Source organism: Narcine bancroftii, chromosome 11 (assembly GCF_036971445.1).
Source record: "Narcine bancroftii isolate sNarBan1 chromosome 11, sNarBan1.hap1, whole genome shotgun sequence".
NCBI classification, from domain to species: Eukaryota; Metazoa; Chordata; class Chondrichthyes; order Torpediniformes; family Narcinidae; genus Narcine; species Narcine bancroftii.
The window spans coordinates 59,279,265-59,304,392 of record NC_091479.1 but is presented as its reverse complement, the minus strand read 5'-3'; the positions used below and the strand labels follow the sequence as shown (position 1 = coordinate 59,304,392).

At 40.2% G+C, this 25,128-nt stretch overlaps 1 protein-coding gene across 6 annotated transcripts in view; it reads right to left on the bottom strand.

Annotated features, from left to right (window-relative positions):
* The window catches only part of LOC138745789 (A disintegrin and metalloproteinase with thrombospondin motifs 20-like), a 381,593-nt gene that overhangs the window by 201,232 nt on the left and 155,233 nt on the right, over nt 1-25,128 (bottom strand). For all 6 annotated transcript variants that reach the window (XM_069903086.1, XM_069903087.1, XM_069903089.1 and 3 more), the window contains one exon: nt 13,550-13,691. In XM_069903086.1, coding sequence (XP_069759187.1) covers nt 13,550-13,691 — 142 coding nt within the window. The remainder of the gene's footprint in view (nt 1-13,549; nt 13,692-25,128) is intronic.

Below are 25,128 nucleotides of genomic sequence, written 5' to 3'. Positions count from 1 at the left end.
AGACTGCAGAGGGGGATGACCTATCTGGGCCAGGCAGCAGCACCCAGACCCATAGAACCATGGTCGGCTCTGAGGCTCCGAAGGGAAAGGTAAAGTCAGGTAGAGTGATAGTCATAGGGGACTCAATAGTTAGGGGAACTGATAGGAGATTGTGTGGTCGCAAGACGGACTCCAGGGTAATGTGTTGCCTCCCAGGTGCTCGGGTCCAGGGTGTGTCTGAGCAGGTGCAGAACATTCTTAAAGGAAAAGGGGAGCAGCCAGAGGTCATGGTACACATTGCTACCTATGATATAGGCAGGAGAGGGGTAGAGGTCCTGCAAAGTAAATTTAGGGAGTTAGGGTGAAGAGCAGAACCTCCAAGGGGAAATCTTTGGATTACTCCTGGTGCCACGGGATAGGATAGAACAGAACTGGAAGACAGTGCAGAGAAATGTGTGGCTGAAGAGAATGTGCAGGGGGCAAAGTTTCAAGTTCTAGGATCATTGGAACCTTTTCTGTGGAAGGGGTGATCTGTACAAATGGGACAGGTTGTACCTGAACTGGAGGGAAAGAAACATCCTGGCAGGGAGATTTGCCAATGCTGTTGGGGGAGGGGGTGGTTAAACTAGGTTCACAGGGTGAAGAGGCAGAGGAAGAGGCAGTTAACACACAAGTAGGTAGAGCTGGGAGGGAGTTTGTGTGGAAGGATAGGCAGAGAGGGCAACGTTGCTGCCAGTGGGATGAGTTGCCATACAGCAGGGACACAGAGTCCAAAGAAAGAAATGAAGGGCTAAAGGTCTTTTATTTAAATGCACGCAGCATAAGAAACAATGTGGATGACCTTGTCGTACAGATGCACATGGGCAGGTATGAGTTGTGGCCATCACGGAGTCATGGCTAAAGGAAGGATATTACTGGGAGCTGAATGTCAAGGATTCACTGTGCATAAAAAGGAAAGGCGGGGGGGGGGGGGGTGGTGTGCGTGGCAAAATGGCGTAGGAAGAAGACATGCATTTCGACCTCTCCCCAATTGGACTAATTAATGCCAGAATTTAAAAGTTGTGAAAGTGGTTAAAAATAGTTTTTAAAGGTTTCTGAACAATGGAGAATCAAAATGACTACAAATGTGAAGAAATCCAAAACACAGTTACAGAAGAAACTACCTTATAAAAGTCTTGAAAAATTGAGGCCTACTTACCAAGATGAACCCACAGAGTCATCTGCAAGAGCTCCCAAGCCTCAACGTATCCCAGGCCGGCTGAGTATAACCCCGATGCCAACCTTGCAATCACAAGATGGCGCCAGCATTGTTTTGGGTTTGGCCGACTCATGCACCCGTGAAGCCGTGCGCGTGGGCGGGTTGGCCAAGCAAGAACAGATGCGTGATCCCACTTTATTAACTGGTGGTCTAGGGGCGCGTAGCGCTGTGTCAGAGGACACGTCTGCACGTCTGGCGACGCTTCCGGGCATACGCGGTGCATTGCGCATCCAGGATCTTTTGGATAAAGTTTGGGCTGTGGGGGGACCCCGACGGCAGCGGGCTGACGAGGTTGGCCCGCTGTTGACGGGGATGCAGACCCGCAGTCGCACTGGACGAGTGGCAAGCACGGCTAAAGAAGAGGGAAGTCTTACCGTGCTGGAACCAAGGCAGGAGGAATTAACTTTGAAGGCTGGGATCAAGGAAGGTAGGCCTCAAGAGGGAGTAGTGGAACCTGGACTGGATTCTGTATTTTCAATTTTGGAAGGGATTGCTCATCATATGTCAGTACAGATGTCTATACAGTTAAATTAGGGATTTATGGAAATGAAAATTAAAATGAATAATATTTGCGAAGAAATGTCTTCTGTGAAGAATGTGGTTAAAAGTGATGTTAGTAGATGCATAAGGCAGTGGATACTGTACATGATAAGTTTTTAAAAAATTGAAGAAACTTTTTATGAATGTAAAGATCAAGTGGAACGAAATAGAGAAAAAATGGAAAAAGTGGAGGACTCTTTCGTGGGTTGGGAGATCCAGAAGGAGGAACTGTTGAAGAAGATTGATTCTTCAGAAAATCAAGGTTGGAGGAATAATTTAAAAATAGTAGGTCTTCCAGAAGATATTGAAGGCTCAGATCCAGTAAAAGTTTTCAAGAAGTGGATTCCTGATGTGCTGGGCAGTGAATTTTTTTGGGATGGTCTGGAACTGGACCGGGCTCATAGGGCATAGAGGAAGAAGCCTTTTCTAGGCCAATCACCATGTGCAGTTTTGATTCGTTGTTTGAGATAACAGGATAGATAAATAATATTACGGATTGCAGTTCAAAAGGCTCAACAAAATCAGACTCCAATGATGGTTCAGAGCAACAGAATGTTTGTGACTGTTTGGGGTTTCTTTTTATATATATAAGAGGGGAAGGGTTATTTTATTTAGAAGGGATTTTTTAGCAAGGGGAGCAATATTTTATAATAGTGTGAAGATTGTATTGTTAGGGTAAAGAAATGTCTAATATGAATTTTGCAACTTTTAATGTATAGGGATTGAATCATCCAATTAAGCGTAAACGTGTACAGGCTTAAAGAAATGAAAGTTGATATTGCTTTTTTACAAGAAACACATTTGAAAAAGAACATTTAAAATTGAAGAGAGATTGGGTTGGATATGTGATTGCTTCTTCTTTTAATTCTAAGGCAAGGAGTGTAGCGATTTTGATTCATAAGAAACTATCATTTACGGAGATTGCTGGTAGGGTTTTGATGGTGAATTGTAAAAATTTTGTGGAACCATGGACATTGTTGAATATTTATGTTCCAAATGTGGATGATGATCGATTTATATCCGAGGCTTTCTTAACATTAAATCAGGCTAATGAAAATATTTTGATTAGAGAGGATTTTAATTGTGTTTGGATCCCTTACTGGATAGATCTCTGAAAAGTATAAGGAAATCAAAGATGGTGACACAAGTGGGATCTATGATGAAAGATTTGAATTTAGTTGAAATTTGGAGAAGAATAAATCCGACAGAAAAGGACTTTTCTTTTTATTCATCTAGGCATGATTCATTCTCTAGAATAGATTTGTTTTTGATTTTGGCACATTTGCAGGGCAGAGTAGTGCAGGCTGAATATAAGAGTAGGGTTATATCCTACGTTGTTTATTTCTTGTGTAGGTTCTGAAGTGTTGCAATCAACTTACCAGTGGAGATTTAATGTAATGTTATTGAAGAAACCAGAATTTATTACTTTTGTTAAGGAACAGATTGCTTTATTTTTGGATGAAAATGCTAATTCAGTTAGTGGTAATTTTGTGGGATGCTTTAAAAGCATATTGCGCGGTCAAATTATTAGTTATTCTACGAAAGTATTTGGCGGAAAGTTTGGCATTGGAGAAACAAGTTACTGAGTTGGAAAAGGAATTTCAGAAGAAGGTTACAGAAGATAAGAATGTAGCATTTACTAAGTTTAAATTACATTATAATACTTTACAAACATATCAGTATGAGCGATTAATTCAAAGATCTAAGCAACGTTATTATGAGTTGGGTGAGAGTGCTCATAAGGTATTAGTTTGGCAATTAAAAACAGAACAAGTATCAAGAACTATGAATGCTATTTAAAAAATTCAATAGTTACTGTGGATAGACAATGGAAAGCATTCACAGATCTAATGGAGAAATTGCAAAAATCGTTTGGCATAAAAATAAACCAAAAGAGGTGACTCAACCGTGGATAACAAGGGAAATTAGAGACAGCATTAGGTCCAAAGAGAGAGCATATCAATTGGCCAAAAAAAGTACCACAACTGAAAACTGGGAGCAGTTCAAAATGCACCAAAGGAGGACAAAGGGATTAATCAAGAGAGCAAAAGTAAATTACGAAAGTAAGCTTGCAGCAAATATTAAAACCGACTGCAAAAGCTTTTATAAATATGTCAAGAGGAAAAGATTGGTGAAATCCAGAGTAGGTCCTTTGCAGTCAGAATCAGGGGAATATATAATGGGGAATAAGGAAATGACAGACCAATTAAATTCTTACTTTAGTTTTTACAAGAGAGGATACAAATAACCTCCCAAGGATGTTGGGAAACATAGAGACTAATGCAAGGGAGGAACTGAAAGAAATCAGTATCTCTAAGGACATGGTCTTGGGGAAATTGATGGGTTTGAAGGCAGATAAATCCCAAGGGCCTGATAATCTACATCCTAGGGTACTTAAGGAAGTGGCCATTCAGATAGCAGATGCTTTAAGAATTATTTTCCAGAACTCGATAGAATCAGGATCAGTACCCATGGATTGGAGGGTAGCTAATGTTACCCCACTATTTAAAAAGGGGGGTAGAGAAAAAGCGGGGAATTATAGGCCGGTGAGCCTTACATCAGTAGTGGGCAAAATGATGGAATCCATTATTAAGGATGTAATAGCGGAGCATATGACTAGCAGAGAAGGGATCGGACAGAGTCAACATGGATTTACAAAAGGTGCTTGACAAATCTATTGTAATTCTTTGAGATGGTGACAGGTAAAATAGATGGGGGAGAGCCAGTGGATGTGGTGTACTTGGACTTCCAAAAGGCCTTCGATAAGGTCCCGCATAAACGACTGGCTTCCAAAATTAAGGCTCATGGGATTGGGGGCAAAGTATTAATGTGGATTGAGAACTGGCTGGCAGGTAAAAGACAGAGAGTTGGGATAAATGGCTTGTTTTCTGAGTGGCAGGCGGTGACCAGTGGGGTGCCACAGGGATCTTGTACTGGGACCCCAGCTGTTCACAATTTACATTAATGATCTGGATGAGGGGATTGGATGTAATATCTCCAAATTTGCAGATGACACTAAGCTAGGAGGGGTTGTGTGCATGGAAGAGGGGGTCAGGAAGCTCTAGTGTGATGTGGATAAATTGAGGGACTGGGCAGATACATGGCAAATCCACTACAATGTGGATAAATGTGAGGTTATCCACTTTGGTAATACAAACCAGAGGGCAGATTACTATTTGAATGGCAATAGATTAAGAGATGGGAAAGTGCAGAGAGACCTAGGGGTACTTGTACACCAGTCTCTGAAGGTGAGCATGCAGGTACAGCAGGCGGTTAAAAAGGCAAATGATATGTTGGCCTTCATACCAAGAGGGTTTGAGTAGAGGAACAAGGATACCTTACTGCAGCTGTACAGGGCCTTGGTGAGACCACACCTGGAGTATTGTGTGCAGTTTTGGTCACCTTATCTAAGGAAGGATGTTCTTGCAATGGAGGGAGTGCAGAGGCGATTCACCAGGCTGATACCTGGAATGGCAAGAATGACTTATGAGGAAAGATTGCGCAAATTGGGATTGTACTCCCTGGAGTTTAGAAGATTGAGAGGGGATCTCATAGAGACCTATAAAATTCTGGCAGGACTGGACAGAGTGAATGCAGATGGGATGTTTCCAATGATGGGAAAATCCAGAACCCAGAGCCATGGTTTGAGGATAATAGGCAAACCATTTAGGACCAAGATGAGGAGGAATTTCTTTACCCAGAGGGTGGTGAATCTGTGGAATTCATTGCCACAGAGGGCAGTAGAGGCAGGTTCAATAAATATATTTAAGAGGGAATTAGATATATTTCTTCAGTATAAGGGTATTAAAGGTTACGGAGAGAAGGCGGGGACGGGGTACTGAACTTAAAGATCAGCCATGATCTCCCCAGGCTCGAAGGGTCGAATGACCTAGTCCTGCTCCTATCTTCTATGTTTTTATGTTTCTATAAACCTCAAGAAATTAATGACCAATTTCATTCATTTTATCAGAAATTGTATACTTCTGAGGGAAAACAGGATGATGGTTCTATTGAATCTTTCTTATCTACGTTAAATTTACTGGTTTTAGGGGAGGAAGAGGTAAAGGAATTGAAAGCTCCATTTACAGATTTTGAGATTAAAGAAGCTATACAAGAGATCCTGAATGGAAAGTCACCAGGTGATGGTGGATTTTCAGTGGAACTTTTATGAAGATTTATCTTTTATATTTAGGGATGTTTTGCAACAAATAACTGAAGATCAGTCACTACCTTGTTCTAGTCTGATAAATACAGTGATTCCAAAGAAAGATTGAATGTAGCTTCGTATCGACCAATTTCTTTATTAAATGTGGATTATAAAATAGTGGCTAAAGTATTGGCAAATGGACTTGCTAAATATTTACCTCAGTTGGTACATACAGATCAAACAGGTTTTATTAAGAATAGAAGTGCGTCTGATAATATTTTTAGATTGATAATGTTGATCAATGCATCGAGACATCGCTTGATGCGGATAAAGCTTTTGATAGGGTTGAATGGAATTTTTTATTTAAGTTGTTGGAGCAGTTTAATTTCAGCCCTTTTTTATTGGCTGGGCTGAGGCATTGTATAAAAATCCACTTGCTAGGGTGGTGACAAATGGTCAAACTTCTTTGCCATTTAAATTATCGTGATCAACTTGTCAAGGTTGTCCTTTGTCACCAGCTTTGTTTGCATTGGTCATTGAACCATTAGCTCAGGTGATTCGACAGAATGATAAGGGTAAAGGGATAAGAATTGCAGATGAGGAATATAAGATTAATTTATTTGCTGATGATGTATTGATTTATTGGACACACCCAGAACAGTCTTTGAAATATTTACAAGAATATTTAGTTCAATTTGGGTAGTTATCTGGGTATAAAGTGAATTTGGATAAGAGTGAGATATTGCCAATTTTGGAAGGGGATTATAAAGAGTGTAAAAATATTATAAAATTAAGAAGGTCTGATAAAATTAAATATTGAGGGGTAACTGTGAATGCAAATTATCAATATAAAAACATTAAAATGGATTTTACTAAATGGAAGGATCATCCATTAACATTAATAGGTTGAGTAAATTGCATTAAAATGAATATTTTTCCTCGTATTCAATACTTATTCCAATCAATACCATGCTTACTTTCAAAGGGTTTTTTCAGGATTTGAATAAGGTGGTGAGGAAATTTTTATGGAGGGGAAAATTAGCTCGAGTAGCTTTACAGAAACTGACATGGAAATATGCATTAGGTCAACTTCAGTTGCCTCACTTTCAAAATTATTACGAAGCTGCACAGTTGAAGTTTGTTAGTAGAATGATGGATATTAATCAGCCTCCTAGTTGGGCCAAGGTGGAGTTAGCTTGTATTTCTGAATTTGATGTTTATCAGTTTATATATAAGTGGAATTTGAATTTATTGCAGGGATATGATATGCTGGATTAAAACATTTGTTAAAGATATGGGTTAAAAGAAATTATGTTATAGGAACAAAGGGTAAATTATCAATTCAAACTCCATTATATCAAAATCAGTTTATTCCTTTTTCAATGTTTAATATGTATCTAAAGATATGGTATTCTCAGGGTATAAAAGTGATTCAGGATTGTTTTGAACAGGGACGGTTTCTTTCTTTTAATCAATTGAGGGAGAAATTTGGTATATCAGTAAATCCTTTATTTGTGTATTACCAATTTAGAGCTTTGATAAGGGATAATTATGGTAAAGAGATGAGTTTACCTAAGTTAACAAAATTTGAATCTTTGATTTCCTTTATATCAAAGAGAGGTTTTATTTCAGATATGTATCGATTGTTATAGGAAACTATGAAAACCCGAATTTGGAGAAATCTAGAAATAAATGGGAAGGTATAACTTATGTTATACCTCAGGAAGATTGGGAGGTTATGAAGAGGTAACTAAATTGACTAATGTAAGATATGGTTTAGTTAATTATAATTTTTTGCATCAGTTATATTTGATGGAGTGATGGAGTATATCAGTGATGGAGAAACTAATGGGACTAAAGCCAGACAAATCACCTGGTCCTGATGATATGCATCCAAGGGTTCTGAAGGAAATGGCAGAAGTTATTGCTCATATATATATATATATATATATATATATATTGGTCATATACCAAAATTCCTTGGACACGTCCCAGCAGACTGGAAGACAGCAAATGTCACGCTACTTTTTAAGAAGGGATGTAGGCAGAAGACTGGAAATTATCGGCCAATTAGCTTGACGTCTGTAGTTGGAAAAATGCTTGAAGCCGTCATTAAAGATGAAATAGTGAAACTTTTGGAACGTATGGGTTCAATCAGGCAGACGCAGCATGGTTTTAGAAAGGGAAGATCTTGTTTGACAAACTTGTTAGGATTCTTTGAGGATATAATGGGTGCGGTGGATAGAGGGGAACAGGTTGATGTTGTATATTTGGATTTCCAGAAAGCGTTTGATAAAGTGCCGCACAAGAGACAGTTACAGGAAAGTGGAGTCCGGGGAAGTATATTGGCCTGGATTGAAAATTGGTTGTCTGACAGGAGGCAGAGAGTCGGGATAAATGGGAGTTTTTCAGGTTGGCAGAGAGTGGTAAGTGGGTTGCCACAGGGGTCAGTGTTAGGCCCACAACTGTTCATCATTTACATTGATGACTTGGAGGAGGGGACAAAATGTGGTGTAGCCAAGTTTGCGGATGACACCAAATTGAGTGGAAGAGCAAATTGTAATGAGGATGTGGAGAGTCTGCAGAGGGATATAGTTAAGCTGGATGAGTGGGCAAAGGTCTGGCAGATGGAGTACAATGTTAGTAAGTGTGAGGTTATCCATTTTGGCAAGAAAAATAAAAGAGCTGAATATTATTTAAAGGGTGAAAAACTACAGCATGCTGTTGTCCAGAGGGACTTGGGAGTGCTTGTGCATGAATCGCAAAAAGTTAGGTTGCAGGTGCAGCAGGTTATTAAGAAGGTAAATGGAATGTTGGCCTTCATCGCTAGAGGAATTGAATTCAGGAGTAAGGAGGTAATGTTGCAACTGTATAAGGTACTGGTGAGACTGCACCTGGAGTACTGTGTCCATTTCTGGTCTCCATATTTGAGGAAGGATATTCTGGCTTTGGAGATGGTCCAAAGGAGGTTTACTAGGTTGACCCCTGGGATGAAGGGGTTGGCTTATGATGAAAGATTAAATCATCTAGGATTGTATTCACTCGAGTTCAGAAGAATGAGAGGAGATCTTATAGAAACATATAGGATTATGAAGGGTATGGATAGGATAGATGTAGGAAGGTTTTTTGAGCTGGCCGGGAAAACTAAAACAAGAGGACACAGTCTCAAGATTTGGGGGAGTAGATTTCGGACAGAGATGAGGAAAAATAGTATTTCCCAGAGAGTAGTGAATGTTTGGAATTCTCTAACCAAGAAAGTGGTTGAGCCTGCTTCATTAAACATATTTAAAATTCGGTCAGATAAATTTTTACATGATAGAGGAATTAGGGGATATGGGGAGAAGGCAGGTAGGTGGAGTTAGGTCATAAATTAGATCAGCCATGATCGTATTGAATGGCGGAGCAGGTCGATGGGCCATTTTTGGCCTACTCCTGTTCCTACTTCCTATGTTCCTATAAATTGTAAAAGTACTAAAATCTGGACTGCTCAGGGATTGAGTTGGTCTGGATTTTCAGATATTCCGGATTCTCGGACAGCACTTTTAAAATTAAAATTTAAGGAGAATAAAAACATATTTTCATAAAAAATACAAAGTACCTGAGAAATTGAAAAAAATATGGATTTAGTCATTTGGATTCTTGTTTTAGATGTGGGTTAAGTACTGGAACTTTTTTGCATCCAGATAGGGTATAACCATTTTGGGAAAAAGCTAGGTTGGTTTTGGAGAAAGTATTTAAAATTAAATTACCATTAGATCCAGAGATTTTTTTTGTTGAGTTATATGGTTTCTTTGACTGGCTTGGGGTTGGATAAGTTTCAAATTGCATTTGGTCGTTTGGTGTTATCTATGGCACGTAAATATGTAGCAATTACTTGGAAAGACAATGTAGAGATTAATATAGTGTGTTGGCATAATGAATTTAGATCTTGTATTTATATGGAGAAAATAACATAATTTACATGAAAGTTACTTTTATTTGTTAAAATGTGGTTATCTTATTTAGATTATATGGGTTTGGAAATATCTTAAAATATTGTATATGTTTTATGTTCTTTTTTTGGCTCAGTTTTTGGCTGGCTGAGGGGGGAGGTAGGGGGGTTTATTATATTGTATAAAAATATTTTTTTTCTGTTGTTGTTGTTGATTTTATGTTGTTTTTAAAAGTTTTTAAATAAAGTTTTTTTTTAAAAGGAAAGGCAGGTAAGCAGAGGGGTGGCATGGCAATGCATGTATGGAACAACATTAAAACATTAGAAAGAGGTAAGGTAGGATCAGAAGATATAGATTCATTTTTGGCTGATTTAAGAAATGCCAAGAGTGAAAAGACGCTGCTGGAAGTTATATACCTACTTCCAAACAGTAGCTGGGATGGGGACAGCAAATTACAACAGCAAATAGAAAAGGCATGTCAGAAGGACAACATTCCCATGCTTATGAGGGATTTTTAACATGCAAGCAAAATGGGTAAACTAGAATGGGTCTGGATCTCGACGGATAATTTGTAGAAAGCCTACAAGATAGCCTTTTAGAGCAGTATGTTGATGAGTCCATCAAGGGATCAGCTGTACAGAATTGGCTGTCGTGTGATGCACCAGAGGTGGTTAGAGAGCTTAGAGTAAAGGAACCATTAGGCAGCAGTGATCACAATACAGTAAAAGTCCAAAAATCTGTATGCTGGAAATACTGAGCTCACAAAAATCTAGATTTCTTGAAAACTCTCACGAAATCCAGACCATTTGAGAACCTGGACTATTTGAGAACTCTTGGCTGTTGTATGAGTGTGGGTGCATAAGTGCCACAGAAACACAATGACAACAAGCAACCATGCAGAAGTCAAGGAAATGTAGGAAAAAAGTATTTTTTTTGTACTTTGTATTTTTTTATGAAAATATGTTTTTATTCTCCTTAAATTTTAATTTTAAAAGTGCTGTCCGAGAATCCGGAATATCTGAAAATCCAGACCAACTCAATCCCTGAGCAGTCCAGATTTTAGTACTTCTACTGAATTTGAGATTTAATAAGAAGAAATTAAAGTCAGATATGTCAGTATTTCAGTGGTATAAGGGGAATGACAGTGGAATGAGTGAGGAACTAGCCAGAGTAAATTGGAAGGGTGCACGAGCAGGGTAGACAGCAGAGCAGTAATGGATGCTGCAAGAAATGAGGAAGGTGCAGGATTAATACCATAAAACTATAGAGACTATAGCACAGAAAACATGCCATTCAGCCCTTTTAGTCTGTGCTGAAAACATCATACCGCTAATCCCACTGATCTGCACCCATTCCAACCTCTCCAGACCTCTCCCATCCATGTATCTATCCAATTTATTTATAAAACTTAAGATTGAGCTTGCATTTACCACATCAGATGGTAGCTTGTTCCACATTTCCACCACTCTCTGAGTTGATTCTCCTTGTCAGAGGGAATTATTGAACTCCACCATGACCATGAAAGGTCACTTTGATTGGCCCATACCTGGGTAATGGAAGCTGGAGTATTGCTGCATCAGATCGTGACCATTGTAATGGTCATTTGGATTGACCTGTGCCTGGGTTTTGGAAGCATCGTGAAAGTCAAGCGTTTTGTTTCACCTACCCAAAGGGAAGTTGTGACAGCCATTAATACAAAAGGATATTTCTCTGGAAGCAACTCAACAAGATTTGTGATTTTTGGCAGTCCATTCACTCAGTCTCTCCCACATGCTTCATGGTTAGTTCTATGCATTAATTTAAAAGCTTGCATTTCAACAATGGATTTCTAAGACGGAGCTATGGAATGACTTTCCAAAATTGTCCCTAAACAGTAATGGTTTGAGTATCACACACACACACACACACACGCACGCACACACACACACACACACACACACGCGCACACACACACACACACACACACACACACACACGCACACACACACACACACACACACACACACACACACACACACACACACACACACACAAGTACATTCATGCATAGTTGGGTTTGATTTGACTGAAGTGTTATATTATTGTAGAGTGTTTTTTAAAAATAACTGTCTTGGTCAATTTCCATTCCTGCTGGATTTAACAACTACCACTCTCTGTCTCCTCCCATCCATCCAATTACAAATCCAATTTATAACCTCTCCATGGATACCTAGTGTCTGAACCTTCTGAACTAACCTCCCATGTGGGACGTCATCAAAGGCCTTACAAAAGTCTATGTAGACAACATGCACATCCTCTCCTTCATCTACTTTCTTGGTAATCGCCTCAAAAAATTCTATAAGATTCATCACCATGCACAAAGCCATGCTGACTATCCTTAATCAGTCCTTGGCTGTCCAAATACTTGTATTCTCAACGGTCCCATCAATAATTTACCTACTACTGATGTCAGGCTCACCAGCCTGTAATTTTCCGGTTTACCCTCCAATACTCCAGCACCTCACCTGTGGATAAGTATGTTTTAAATATTTCTGACAGGGTGTCGACAATTTCTACACTCATCTCCCTCAAGGTCTGAGGGAATATCATGTTAGGTCTGGGGGATTAATCTCCTTTTATTCGCTGTAAGGCAGCAAGCCCCTCCTCCTCTTTAACTCTATACCACTACTGTTTGATTCTATTCCTTCTTATACATTCTAACAGGAAATATTAGAATGGAAAATATCATAACTGTGGCTGACAAGAGGTCAAAACCAACGTAAAAGCAAAAGAGAAGACTTACAATGAAGAAAAAATTAGTGGGAAGACAGGATTGGGAAGTTTGTAAACATTTGCAGAAGATAACCAAAAAACTCTTAAGAAGGGAAAGGATGAAGTATGAAAGCAGGCCAGCAAATAATATCAAAGAGGACACAAAATGTGCCTTCAAGTAAATAAAGAGTAAAAGAGGTGAGAGTGGATATAGAACCATTAGAAAGTGATGGTGGAGAAATAATAATGGGAGGCAAGGATATGGCAGAGGAACTAAATTAGTATTTGGCATCAGGCTTCACTGTGGAAGACATTATCCATGTGCCAGATGTCTAAGGGCATCAGGGAAGGGAAGTGAGTGCAGTTACTGTTTCAAGGGAGAAGGTGCTTGAGAAGATGAATAATCTAGGGTGGATAAGTCTCCCAGATCAGACGGATTGTACCCTTGAGTTCTGGAAGAAGTAGTAGTTGAGATCATGGAGGCATTGATAAGGATCTTTCAGGAAACAATAGATTCTGGTGTAGTCCTGGAGGTCTGGGAAATTGCATATGTCATTTCACTATTCAAGTGGGAGGAAGGCAGCAGAAAGGGAATTATAGACCGGTAAGCCTGATGTCAGTGGTTGGGTAGATGTTTGAGTTGATTGAAACTTCTCCAAATGTTCGTACATCCTGTCCTTAAGAATCCATTCTAATAGTTTGGAAACCACTGATGTCAAACTCTCTGGTCTATAACTTCCAGGATTCTCCCTTTTATCTTTATTACAAGGGGGCCATATTCGCCATGCTCCAGTCCTCTGGCACCTCCCCTGTGGGCCAAGTTGTTTCAGATTTTGGACGTCTGAATCTTTTGAAATGAATGGACAGTATACATGACAGACTCTCAGTTCTCCAGCTTCTCCACCAGTGCATCACAGGGAGAATCAATATGAAATTGCTCACCATATAGGGACAAACTTGGGATCCTGCTCCAAACATCAGTTCACATTGCATGTTTGCATTGTAGATTTGCCCCGGTAACTGGGTTGGCAAGTCATAGTTCCTCACTGTGGGTTCATCAAGTAGACATTCTCCATAACCAGTGCTGGAAACAAACAAGAACAGTATCCGTGAGTAACATTCTGCAATTCCCTGCTGCAGTGGGGAAGGTTTGTTCTGGTGAACTGGAATCTTATTCCCAATTAACTATTTTTTCCCGGCATAACTCTGTGGATGATTGGGAGATGGGGGTACCAAAGGTGGGAGGGCGGAACCTGGATTGCATGAATTGGAGGAGGAAAACACGATCAGCTGCAGACGCTGTGATTGTAGTAAACACACAGAAATGCTGGAGGAGCCCAGCTGGTCTTTTCAGTATCTATAGGAGGCAAAGACATTTCAGGCCTGAGCTGTTCATCAAGGAAAAATCAGAAAAGGCAGAAACAGGGTATATCAGAAAGTCTCAGAATTCAAACAATGGGGGAGGAATCCAGACCAAGAAAAGGTGTTCATTGAATATGATAAGAGGTAGGTAGAATTGATCACGTCTGTGCAAAAGGGTACAGGGGATGGAAAGACGAAGAGGGGAAAAGGGGGTGGGGGAAGTTTAATGAAAGCCAGAAAAGTCAATATTAATGCCATCCAGTTGGAGGATGCCCAGTCAGAGGATGAGACGCTGTTCCTCCAATTTACGGGTGGTCTCTGTCTGGCAGTGCATGAAACCATGGACATGTTAGCAAGGGAATGGGACAGAGAATTGAAATGTGTGCATCCATTGTGGTGGACAGACCTGAAGTGCTCAACAAAGTCTCACAGTCTGCATCCAGTCTCTCTGATGTAGAGGAGACCTCAGCGGGAGTACTGGATGCAGTAGATGACCCCTGCAGATTCACAAGTGAAAAACTGCTTCACTTGAAAGAACTGTTTCGGGCCCTGAATGGTGCTGAGGGAGGAGGGATTGGAGGGCCCAGTGTAACATGCTGAATTCAGAGTGTATGGCAGGCATTGCTGAATTTAAACTCAGCCATTCACCCCTGTCAGCACCTGCTGTGCATGTAGTTACAGCTCAGACCAGGAAGGTAATGGAACCTTCCTTTTTTTGATCAAGAGGCTCAATCATTGGATTCCAGTCATTTTACCATATCAGCAGAGGTTGCACATACTGGTTTGCTCAGAGCAGATTTTGGTGGGTCTTCTTAAACACGGTGCATCAGTTGAAAGGGCTCACTGGGACCACACATTCAGGCCTAATGGTGTCCCAGCACTGCAACCATGAAGAGGAGGCAGTCCATCTCCATGCTCAGACCAGGAAGACACCGCTGCTAAAGGCCAGGGATCCTACCCACTCTGATACAGCTCCAGCCCATTCCCAGATCATTACCCGATGGAGATCTACCCCAGCACCATTAACCTCCCTTGGGACAATCCACTGCCTGAAATATTGAGCTGCTTTAATACAGACTTGTTAAACCAACCTTTTTCTTTCCACTGAAGTACCACTCTAAGTAATCTCTATGCCATCGGTGCTCTGTGATTAACAAGGCATTAGTTAAAGTGGAATGTCAGTGGGAAGGTTGAGAATCACTGCTCTAGACCCAATTGTTACTGAAACATTTTGCTTGAGAACAATTGGCCCATTTCCTTTGGAGTTATGAAACCATGCACATAACGAGTCAATTAGGCACGAATAAAACAGTGGTTTTCAAACTTTTTCTTTTCACTCACATCCCACATTAAGCAATCCATTACTAATCACAGAGCACCGATGGCCTAGGGAATACTTAAAGTGATATGTGAATGGAAAAAGGTTGAGAACCAGTGTGTTAAACTCTCTGCCAAGACTCTCTTTCCCAGTCCTTGCATGTCATTTCCTCCAGCTCCCTATCCACCCCTTTCCCTTCCCTCTCCTTTCAGACCTATTCCCTTCCCATCACATCTCAGCTTATTTCTCTTCTCGGCTCCCTCCCAAATCCTCCTATGTTAGCCTGTGTTCCTCCCTCTGCCCCTTCCTCTCTTTCCCTCAACCAATCTGCTCTTTGCTTATTCTGGAAGAAGGACTCAGGCTCAAAACGTCGGTTACACTTTACTTCCTATTAGTAAAATTCTTGGAGAAAATCAGCAGGTCAAACAGTATGAGAAAATCCAAGCAGGCGAGCAAACAACAATGTTGGGGGGAGGGAGGGTGGCAATGGCAGAAGATGATAAGTGGGGAGAAAGGAGGAAGGGGACAGCAGCAATAGGAGGGAGGAGAGATGGCTGGGTGGGTGGAAGAACTGGAAGGAGGAAAGGGGGAGGGGAAAGAAAGAGCAGGTTCAGCAGTTCCCCAGCATTTTGTGTTTTTGCTTCAACTACAGTGTCTACAGATTTTCATAATTTACTTTACATCCTATAGATGCTGCTTGACCAGCTGAGTTGTCCCAGCACATTAGTGTGTTGCACTCAAACTCCACATCTACATATTTCCTTGTTTATCTTCATTCAGCTGCTCCACTGCAAAGTCTCTTCAAGGATGCCTCCCCTGAAGAAGTTCTCCTCCTCTCTTTGAAGGGAATTCTGTGTGAGCGTATCTTTCACTGATCCCCCTCTGTTATCTCTGCAGTTCTTAAAGGTATCCCTGATCCGTGTCCAGAGGTCAGTGTCCAGAGGAGAGAGTGTGTCTCAATGGTCAGGGTGTCCTGAAAGACATGGTGTCCCAAGGGTCAGTGCCACAAAAGGGTCATTGTCCCAAGGTCAGAGTGTCCCAAAGGTCATCTCCCAAAGGGCAGAGTCCTGTAGGTCAGGGAGATCTATAGATCAGTCCTGAGTGTCAGCATCCCAAAGGTTAGAGTGTTCTGAAGATAATACCTCCATCCTTTTTATCATCCGCAAACTTACTGACCCATTCCTTTTCTTCTTCATCCATTTATAAAAATGACCAAGAACAGGTGCTCCAGAATGGACACTGGCAGAACTCCACTTGTCACTGACCTCCAGGCAGAATACTTCCCTCTACTACTACTCTCTGCTTTCTATCAGCATCCCAGTTCTGTAGTCACATGGCCAAGATTCCATGGATCCCATTCTTCATGAGTTTCTGAAAGGGTCTCCCATGGGGACCTTGCCAAATGCCTTACTAAAACATCACATCTACTGCCCGACATTCATCAATTTCTTTTGTTACTTCCTTAAAAAAAACCGAAAGTATGATTGTTAGGCATGACCTTCCTCTCACAAAGCTAGGCTGACGATCCCTGGGAAGACTGTTCTTCTCCAAATGCTCATAAAATCCTGTCCTTAAGAATCATCTCCATTATTTGCCCACCACTGATGTAAGACTCACTGATGCATAATTCCCAGGATGCTCCCTGTTACGCTTTTTGAAACAAGGGGGCCACATCTGCCATTCTCCAATCCTCTGGCACCTCTCCTATGGCCAAGGAGGACACAAAGATCAATGGCAATACCCCAGCTATTTCATCACACCCTTCTCATAGCCACCTGGATTGTGAGGCATGACCTTCCTCTCACAAAGCCAGGCTGACGATCCCTGAGAAGACTGTCCTTCTCATCTATTCCCAATGAATTTAACAATCCTAATATTTCTCCACATGTTCCATCACATAAGCTTTTGACCTCACCTTAATCAAGATCCTTTTCTCTGGTGAATACTGAAGCCAAGTTTTGAATGAGGACTTCTCTGACTTCCTCTGCCTCTAGGCACATGTTTCCTCCTTTATCCATAAGCAGCCCTGCCTTCATTTTCATCTTCCTTCAGTTCTGCATGTAAGTTTTCATTAATCCAAGGCCTTCTCATGCCCCCTTCCAGCTTTCCAGGGTTCTTTTCTTCCTACCATATAATTCTCAGAGCCCCAAAAGTCAGAGTGTCACAAAGGTCAGCACATCCCGAATGTCAGAGTGCCCCAAAGGTCAGTGTCCTGCAGGTCAGAGTCTCTAAAAGGTCAGTGTCCCAAAGGTCAGAGTGTATCAGAGGTCAGTTCCCAGAAGCTCAGTTCTCTGAAGCTGCTCACCAATACCTCTATTCAGCTGCACCACAGCGGTTTTGGAAGTTATCTCTTCCACATGTTGAAGGACAATCTTCCTTTTAATTCTTTTTTAATTAATGACACAGCACAACAACAGATCCTTCCAATCTTTGAATTCTGTACCACCCAAATGCAACTGTTACCAACCTTATATAGTTTGGAAGGTGGGTGGAAACTAGAGGACCCGGAGAAAACCTACATGGACACGTGTAGAACTATTAAATTCATACAGATGGTGCTGGATTCGAACCCAGGTTGCTGGTGCCAACAGCTACTGTAATCATACATACCATCCTGCATTCACTCGACAAGAGGGTCCCATCCCTTCCCCTTCACATGCCAGCTCCACCTCTTGTTTGTCCCTGAAATGCTTCTGTGCAGGACAGTGGAGCTGGCAGGGGATTATCTGCTTCTGACCAATATTATTACACGTTAAATTGTTGCTCGGTTCATCTGTGGTTCAAGTGTCTCCCAGCATCAACAATAAGAGCTTTTAGAAAGTGTTCACAGCTCAGGGAGAAGATCAAAGAGTCCTGTCTGGAGAAAATGTAATTGTAAATGACGTTTTCCATCTTGAAAAGAGAGTATTATGGGTGGCTAGTTGTCACCATTCTGCCTCATAGCAAGAGAACCTCTGTTACTGAAAACAGTGTGCAACACAACAGAGGGAACTAGAGGCAGAGGCGGCAGGGACAGTGTAGTGATTAACATGGTGGCACAAAGAGTGTAGTGATTAACATGGCAGCACGGAGAGTGTAGTGATTAGCATGGCGGCACAGAGAGTGTAGTGATTAACATGGTAGCAGGAACAGTGTAGTGATTAACATGGTGGCACAGATAGTGTATTTAATTTCCAGGAAAACCCCTGAGTGTGTTCTTTCATTAGATGCTGAAAAAGCTTTTGCTCAGATAAAATGGACATATCTGCTTAAAACCCATGAAAATTTTTAATTTTGTTCTGATTTTATTACATTGTATCCACAATACTCTGACACAACTCTCACTAATTTACAACAATATCAGCCTTTTAATTTGCAATGTGGCATTCGTCAAGGATGCCCATTAAGCCCTTTATTATTTGATGTGGCGATTGAACCATCGGCAATTGCATTTCGTTAGTGCAAGGACGTCTTGAGAAAATGGTGGAAAAGGATTCAGCATAGGTCTCTATGCAAATTACCTTTTACTTTATATTTCAAATTCAGTCACCTCCCTCCCCATACGATGTCATTGCTTTCACAATTTTGTCAATTCTCAGGATGGAAATAGAATGTGCATAAAAGTGAACTATTCTATTGAAGTTTTCTGCAGCAATGTGTGGAGATTCTCCTTTTAAGGTTGTTAAAATTGTTCAGAGAGTTGATTTTACTGGATTAAAGAAATTGGGGAGAAGAGGTGTTGTAAGATTTTGAATAACAGGAGTTTGGAGAAATGGTTAAGGTTAATATGTTTTAAAAAAGAATTTTTAAGTAACTCTCATTATGTAGGTCCAGAAATGAAAGAAGATGAAGGTGTGCATTATTGAGATGATTATATCTGGCGTAAGAATAGATATCCTATATATAATATATATATTTGAAAATATGGAACCTATATTTGTGAAATTATGTTTTTGAATATTTAAAATGATGATGAGATATAATGATTAATATGAGATGCAATATTGTAAAATCGTATAAAGATGGTTAGAGATATAATGCTGTTTGACAACATAATGCTGTAATTTTAACTTGCTTTTTTTGTATTTATGAAATTCCTACTGATGCTCTTGGACTTGATAAAGTCAAGAAAAATAGATTCTTCTCGTTTAGATGACATTTCTTTCTATTTTTCTTTCTGTGTTCTTTTTTTATTTTCCTTTTAGTGATTTCTATTTTTTCTATTTGGGGAAGGGGGAGGGTAGATTAGATTTGGGTTTTAAAAGCCATCATGTAACATGATTATATATAAATATATGGTATATGAATTTTGAATGTGAACAAATGTATGACTTGAAAAATTCAAAATAAAATTTAAAAAGAGTTGTTAAAAATCAGTTTACTTACCTTGGGATTTACAATGACAAAGAATTATAAACATCTTTTGAAGCAGAATTTTCTTGCTATGCCTAAACAAGTGAAACATTCCCTGATCCAATGGTCACCTTTGTCAACAACTCTAGTTGGCCATATAAATTCTATTAAAATAGTTTCCTTAAATTTTTATCTCTTTCAATCTGTTCCATTTTTGTTCCTAAATCGTTTGTAGACTTTGATACGGAAGAGTTAATAAAATTCTTCTACGGACATCTAAGAGAGATGGTGGAATGGCTCTACCTAATTTTAGATTCTATTATTGGGCAGTCAATATACAGTCTTAGGTTTTTTTTGTATAATCATTCTGAATGGAGTTGAATTCCTCCCCCCACCAAAAAAAATTGTTCTAATTCAGTACTTGCGGGCTCTTCATTTCCATTCTCAACTAAGTTAATAAATAATCCAATTGTTAAATACCTATGAGAATGTCAACACATTTTAGAAAACATTTAGCATTAACCATATAACCATATGACCATTTACGGAGCGGAAACAGGCCATGTTGGCCTTTCGAGTCCGCACCGATTCACTAGAACCCTGGGGAAAGAAAAAGGTTTTTATAATATTTAAAATTCACTGGGCCGACCACCTAACCCTTGATAACTTGAGCATTTAATCCTTTTACCATCAGCAAGTTTTCAAAACACTGAATACACATCTTTCCAAAAACAGCTTTGTATCCAGTCACTTTATTCAACTCTCTTTTCATGACGTTATTTTTCCGAGAGGGTATTCGATGCTTTAAGGATCTGTTCATTGATGGATATTTTGCATCATTTGAACAGATTACTGCCCAAATCTCAATTTTTTAGATATTTGCAAGTCCAGCATTTTACTGAATCATGTCTCTAATTTTCCAAGAGAGTTTGAATTAAATTTTGCAGATGATTTTTTTTAGCTTTAATGCCTTCTCATGAAGGTTTGATATCTATTATTTTACGAGAAATTGTTAAGTTTAAATCAGACTTTGTTAGTTAAATCAAAAATGCATGGGAACAGGATTTAAATTTGTCTATTGGATGTGTATTGGGACACAATTCTTAAGTTGGTTAATATTCTTTGTTATGTGCTCGACATTGTCAATTACAATTCAAAATAGAACATAGAGCCCATTTGTCTAAGGCTAAACTGTCTCACTTTTATTCCGATAAGACTCCTACATGTGACAGGTGTAAGAGCGGAGAGGTGTCATTAATTCATATGTTCTGGAATTGTCCTAGTCTAGAAAAATACTGGAGAAAGTATTTCCATACTTTATCAAATTTTTTCTATTTAACACCGAACCCTTTGGTGGCCCTCATCGGTACAACGGGGCAGAATGATTCTTCTTTATCTCTGGTTCAGCATCTTGCTATCACTTTTGCCTCTCTTTTGTCAAGGCAAGCGACTTTACTTAAATGGAAGGATGCTGCCCCACCTACTCATGATCAGTGGTTGTGAGACATCGTGTCTTGTTTGTGCATGGAAAAGATACATTACTCAATTAATAATTCAGATATAAGATTCCAGATGCAAAGGGGGTCATTTATGGCTCACTCTCTTACTTTATAATTTTACTCCAATGTAATTAAATGTCTGACTCACATATTTTCTACATTCCATATATATATATATATATATATATATATATATTTACCTTCATTTTTCTTTTAATACCAGTCATATATAGAATCTGGCAATGTGGTTTGGTAAGGGGTTTGAGTTTTTCTCCTCTATTTTCTCCTTTCCTTTCTTTTTTTTTTGCATTATTAGGGTTTTTTCTCCTAAAGAAGGTGCATACTATTTCGAATATGAATTATGGATATGATTTACAGTTTATGTCTTCTTTCTTCTTTCTTTCTTTGGCTTGGGTTCGCGGACAAAGATTTATGGAGGGGTAATGTCCACGTCAGCTGCAGGCTCGTTTGTGGCTGACAAGTCCGATGCGGGACAGGCAGACACGGTTGCAGCGGCTGCAGGGGAAAATTGGTTGGTTGGGGTTGGGTGTTGGGTTTTTCCTCCTTTGTCTTTTGTCAGTGAGGTGGGCTCTGTGGTCTTCTTCAAAGGAGGTTGCTGCCCGCCGAACTGTGAGGTGCCAAGATGCACGGTTTGAGGCAATATCAGCTCACTGGTGGTGGTCAATGTGGCAGGCACCAAGAGATTTCTTTAGGCAGTCCTTGTACCTCTTCTTTGGTGCACCTCTGTCTCGGTGGCCAGTGGAGAGCTCACCATAGAACACAATCTTGGGAAGGCGACGGTCCTCCATTCTGGAGACGTGACCTACCCAGCGCAGTTGGATCTTCAGCAGCGTGGATTCGATGCTGTCAGCCTCTGCCATCTCGAGTACTTCGATGTTGGAGATGAAGTCGCTCCAATGAATGTTGAGGATGGAGCAGAGACAACGCTGGTGGAAGCATTCTAGGAGCCGTAGGTGATGCCGGTAGAGACCCATGATTCGGAGCCGAACAGGAGTGTGGGTATGACAACGGCTCTGTATACGCTAATCTTTGTGAGGTTTTTCAGTTGGTTGTTTTTCCAGACTCTTTTGTGTAGTCTTCCAAAGGTGCTATTTGCCTTGGTGAGTCTGTTGTCTATCTTGTTGTTTATGTTTATGTATAGTAGTGTTACATGGAAAGCCTTATTTAGTTTGTGTAACTGTCCATATCATCTCATTGGATTGTACCTTTTTTGTTTGTACGTTCTTCGTTAAAATCAATAAAAATATTTTAAAAAGGGAAAGAGAGATCACTATGATTGAGTTTCACATACAAAGTTTCAGTCTAAAACTATTGTGTTATGCCTAAACAAAGGAGATGAGAGAGGAGTTGGCCAAGGTAGATAAGGGAGGAGCTGGCCAAGGTAGATGAGGGACGCATTGGCCAAGGTAGACTGGGAACACAGGAACAGTGGAGGACTTTCAATTAGATTTTTCGCAGTGCTCAATAAAAGTATATTCCAATTAAAAGCATCTACAGTCCAGGTGGGGACAGCCAGCCATGGATAACTAAGGAAATAAAGGAAGGCATCAAACTGAAAGCTCGTGCGTACAAAGTCACTGAGAGCAGTGGGAAATGAGAAGATTGGGAAAACTATAAAAACAAACAAAGAACCACAAAGCAACCAATAAAGGGAAGGAAGGAAGATTATGAAAAAAAATTAGCAAAAAGTATAAAAACAGATAGTAAAAGTTTTTAATCATTATATAAAGCACAAAAGAGTGTCTAAAGGTTGGTCCCTTGGAGAATGAGAAGAGGAGAATTGATATTTGTAATGAGGAAATGGCTGAGAGTTTGAATTACCATTTTGTGTCAGTCTTCGTGGTGAAGATCATGTCTAACATGCCAAGGATGGATGTTATTGATGTGATGGCAGGTGAGGATCTGGATGTAATAGTTAACACTAAAGAGGTTGTACACAGAACCTTAAGTCTGAAGATAGATAAATCCCCTGGGCCTGATGGAATACATGCTAGCGTACTGAATGAAATGCCACGTTATAGTCGAGACTTTGGTAATAATTTACCAAAATTCTCTGGACTCTGGACAGGTCCCAGCAGACTGGAAGGTGGTGAATGTCACACCACTCTTCAAAAAAGGATCTAGGCAAATGGCAGGGGACTATAGGCCAATTAGTTTAAAACCTGCAGTTGTGAAAATGCTTGAAGCTTTCATTAAAGAAGTAATAATGAGGCATCTAGAGCGAAATGGATTCATCAGGTAGACGCAGTGTGGATTCCGCAAAAGCAGGTCCTGTTTGAAAAACTTCCTGGAGTTCTTTGAGGATATAATGAGTGCAGTAGATAAAGGGGTGCAGATGGATGCTGTTTCCTTGTATTTCCAGAAAGCGTTCGATAAGGTGCCACATAAAAGATGTATACATAGATAAGGATGCATGGAGTTAGGGTGATGTATTAGCATTGGTTAACCAATAGAAAGCAGAGATTTGGGGTACAAGGGGTTTTTTTTATACTTGGCAATCAATGTGAGCAGGACCTGCAACTGTTCACGATATACTTTAACGATCTGGAAGAGTGTTTGGGTTTGCTGATGTGATGCTACTTGTGCAGAGGATACCAAAGTCTGCAGAGAAATAGGTTAAGTGAGTGGACAAGGGTTTGGCAGATGGAGTGCAAAATGTGGTTACCCACTTTGGAAGGAAAAATCGAAGATTTAAATGGTGATTACAGCACACTGCCATGCAGATGGATGTGGAGAGAGCTTATGCATATATCACAAAAGGTCGGTTTGCAGGTGCAGCAGGTGATCAAGAAGGCAAATGGAACGTTGTCCTTTATTGCTGGAGGGATTGAATTTAGGAGTGGGGTTGGGGGCTTGCTGCAACTACACAAATTACTGGTGAGGCTGCATCTGGAGTACTGTGTGCGGTTCTGGTCTCCTTACTTTGTGTATGTACTGACTTTAGAGGTGGGGCAGAGGAGGCTCACCAGGTGGATTCCAGAGATGAGGGAGTTGGCCTGTGAGGAGAGATTGAGTCATCTGGGGCTGTACTCACTGGAATTTAGAAGAATGAGAAGGGAACATATAGAAATGCATAAAATGATAAAAGGCATTGATAAAATTGAGGTAGGTACTGTAATGGAATATTTGGGAGATAAATTGGTAAAATTAGAGTAGGTTACAAACATACACACATTTTAAAGCAGATATTTTTTGAAATATTGAAGAATTCATATTCAGTGATTTTACAGAAATGATGTAGAATGCTATGCACATTTCATAAGTAGGTGCTAATTGAAATGACATCATTAAAGCAACAAATAGGAGAAACTCTGACTGTTAAGAGCTCTTTGTAAAGATTTTGACAGAGGACACGGAAAGGTCACACCTGGGTTTTTGTTTACCTAAAGACAACAGCTTGACAAGAAGTCTCACTCCTATTGTTTGCTGGGAAAGGTCAGAGGTTTTGCAAGTGAGAGAGTCACATGGGCTTTCTGGCAGTTGGAGAGAGAAAGAGAGAGAGAGAGAGAGAGAGGGAGACAGTCAGCTGAAACAAGCAGGAGAAGCTTGTTGGAACTGAAACAGAAAGCTCCAGAGCAGTGGATGGCTAGAAGTGCTGTCTGTCTGATGTTTCTCTTGGAATAAAAGGTACAGAAAGGAACTCTGTGATAGCCCAAAAGAAAGAGGTTATCATCTGGAGAACCCTGATGGGGCAAATTTCATCAGCAAGACATTGAGGTGACTAATGGTGGTACCTCAATTGTAGAAATCCTGGAACAACATATCTCTCTCTGCAAACCCTACGAGAATCTTCTTGAGCGGGTACCATTTACCTTTTGAGCACCAAAGCCTGGTGAACTTTATACATGTTAAATTCTGTGCACAGTATAAGAATTGCCTGCAACCAGTAAACTTGGAAGAATGAGAAGTGAGATTGAATTGTGAACCAAGGAACTTTTCTTACATTTACACACACATCACGTACACGTGCGCTTAGAATTAGAAGGGGG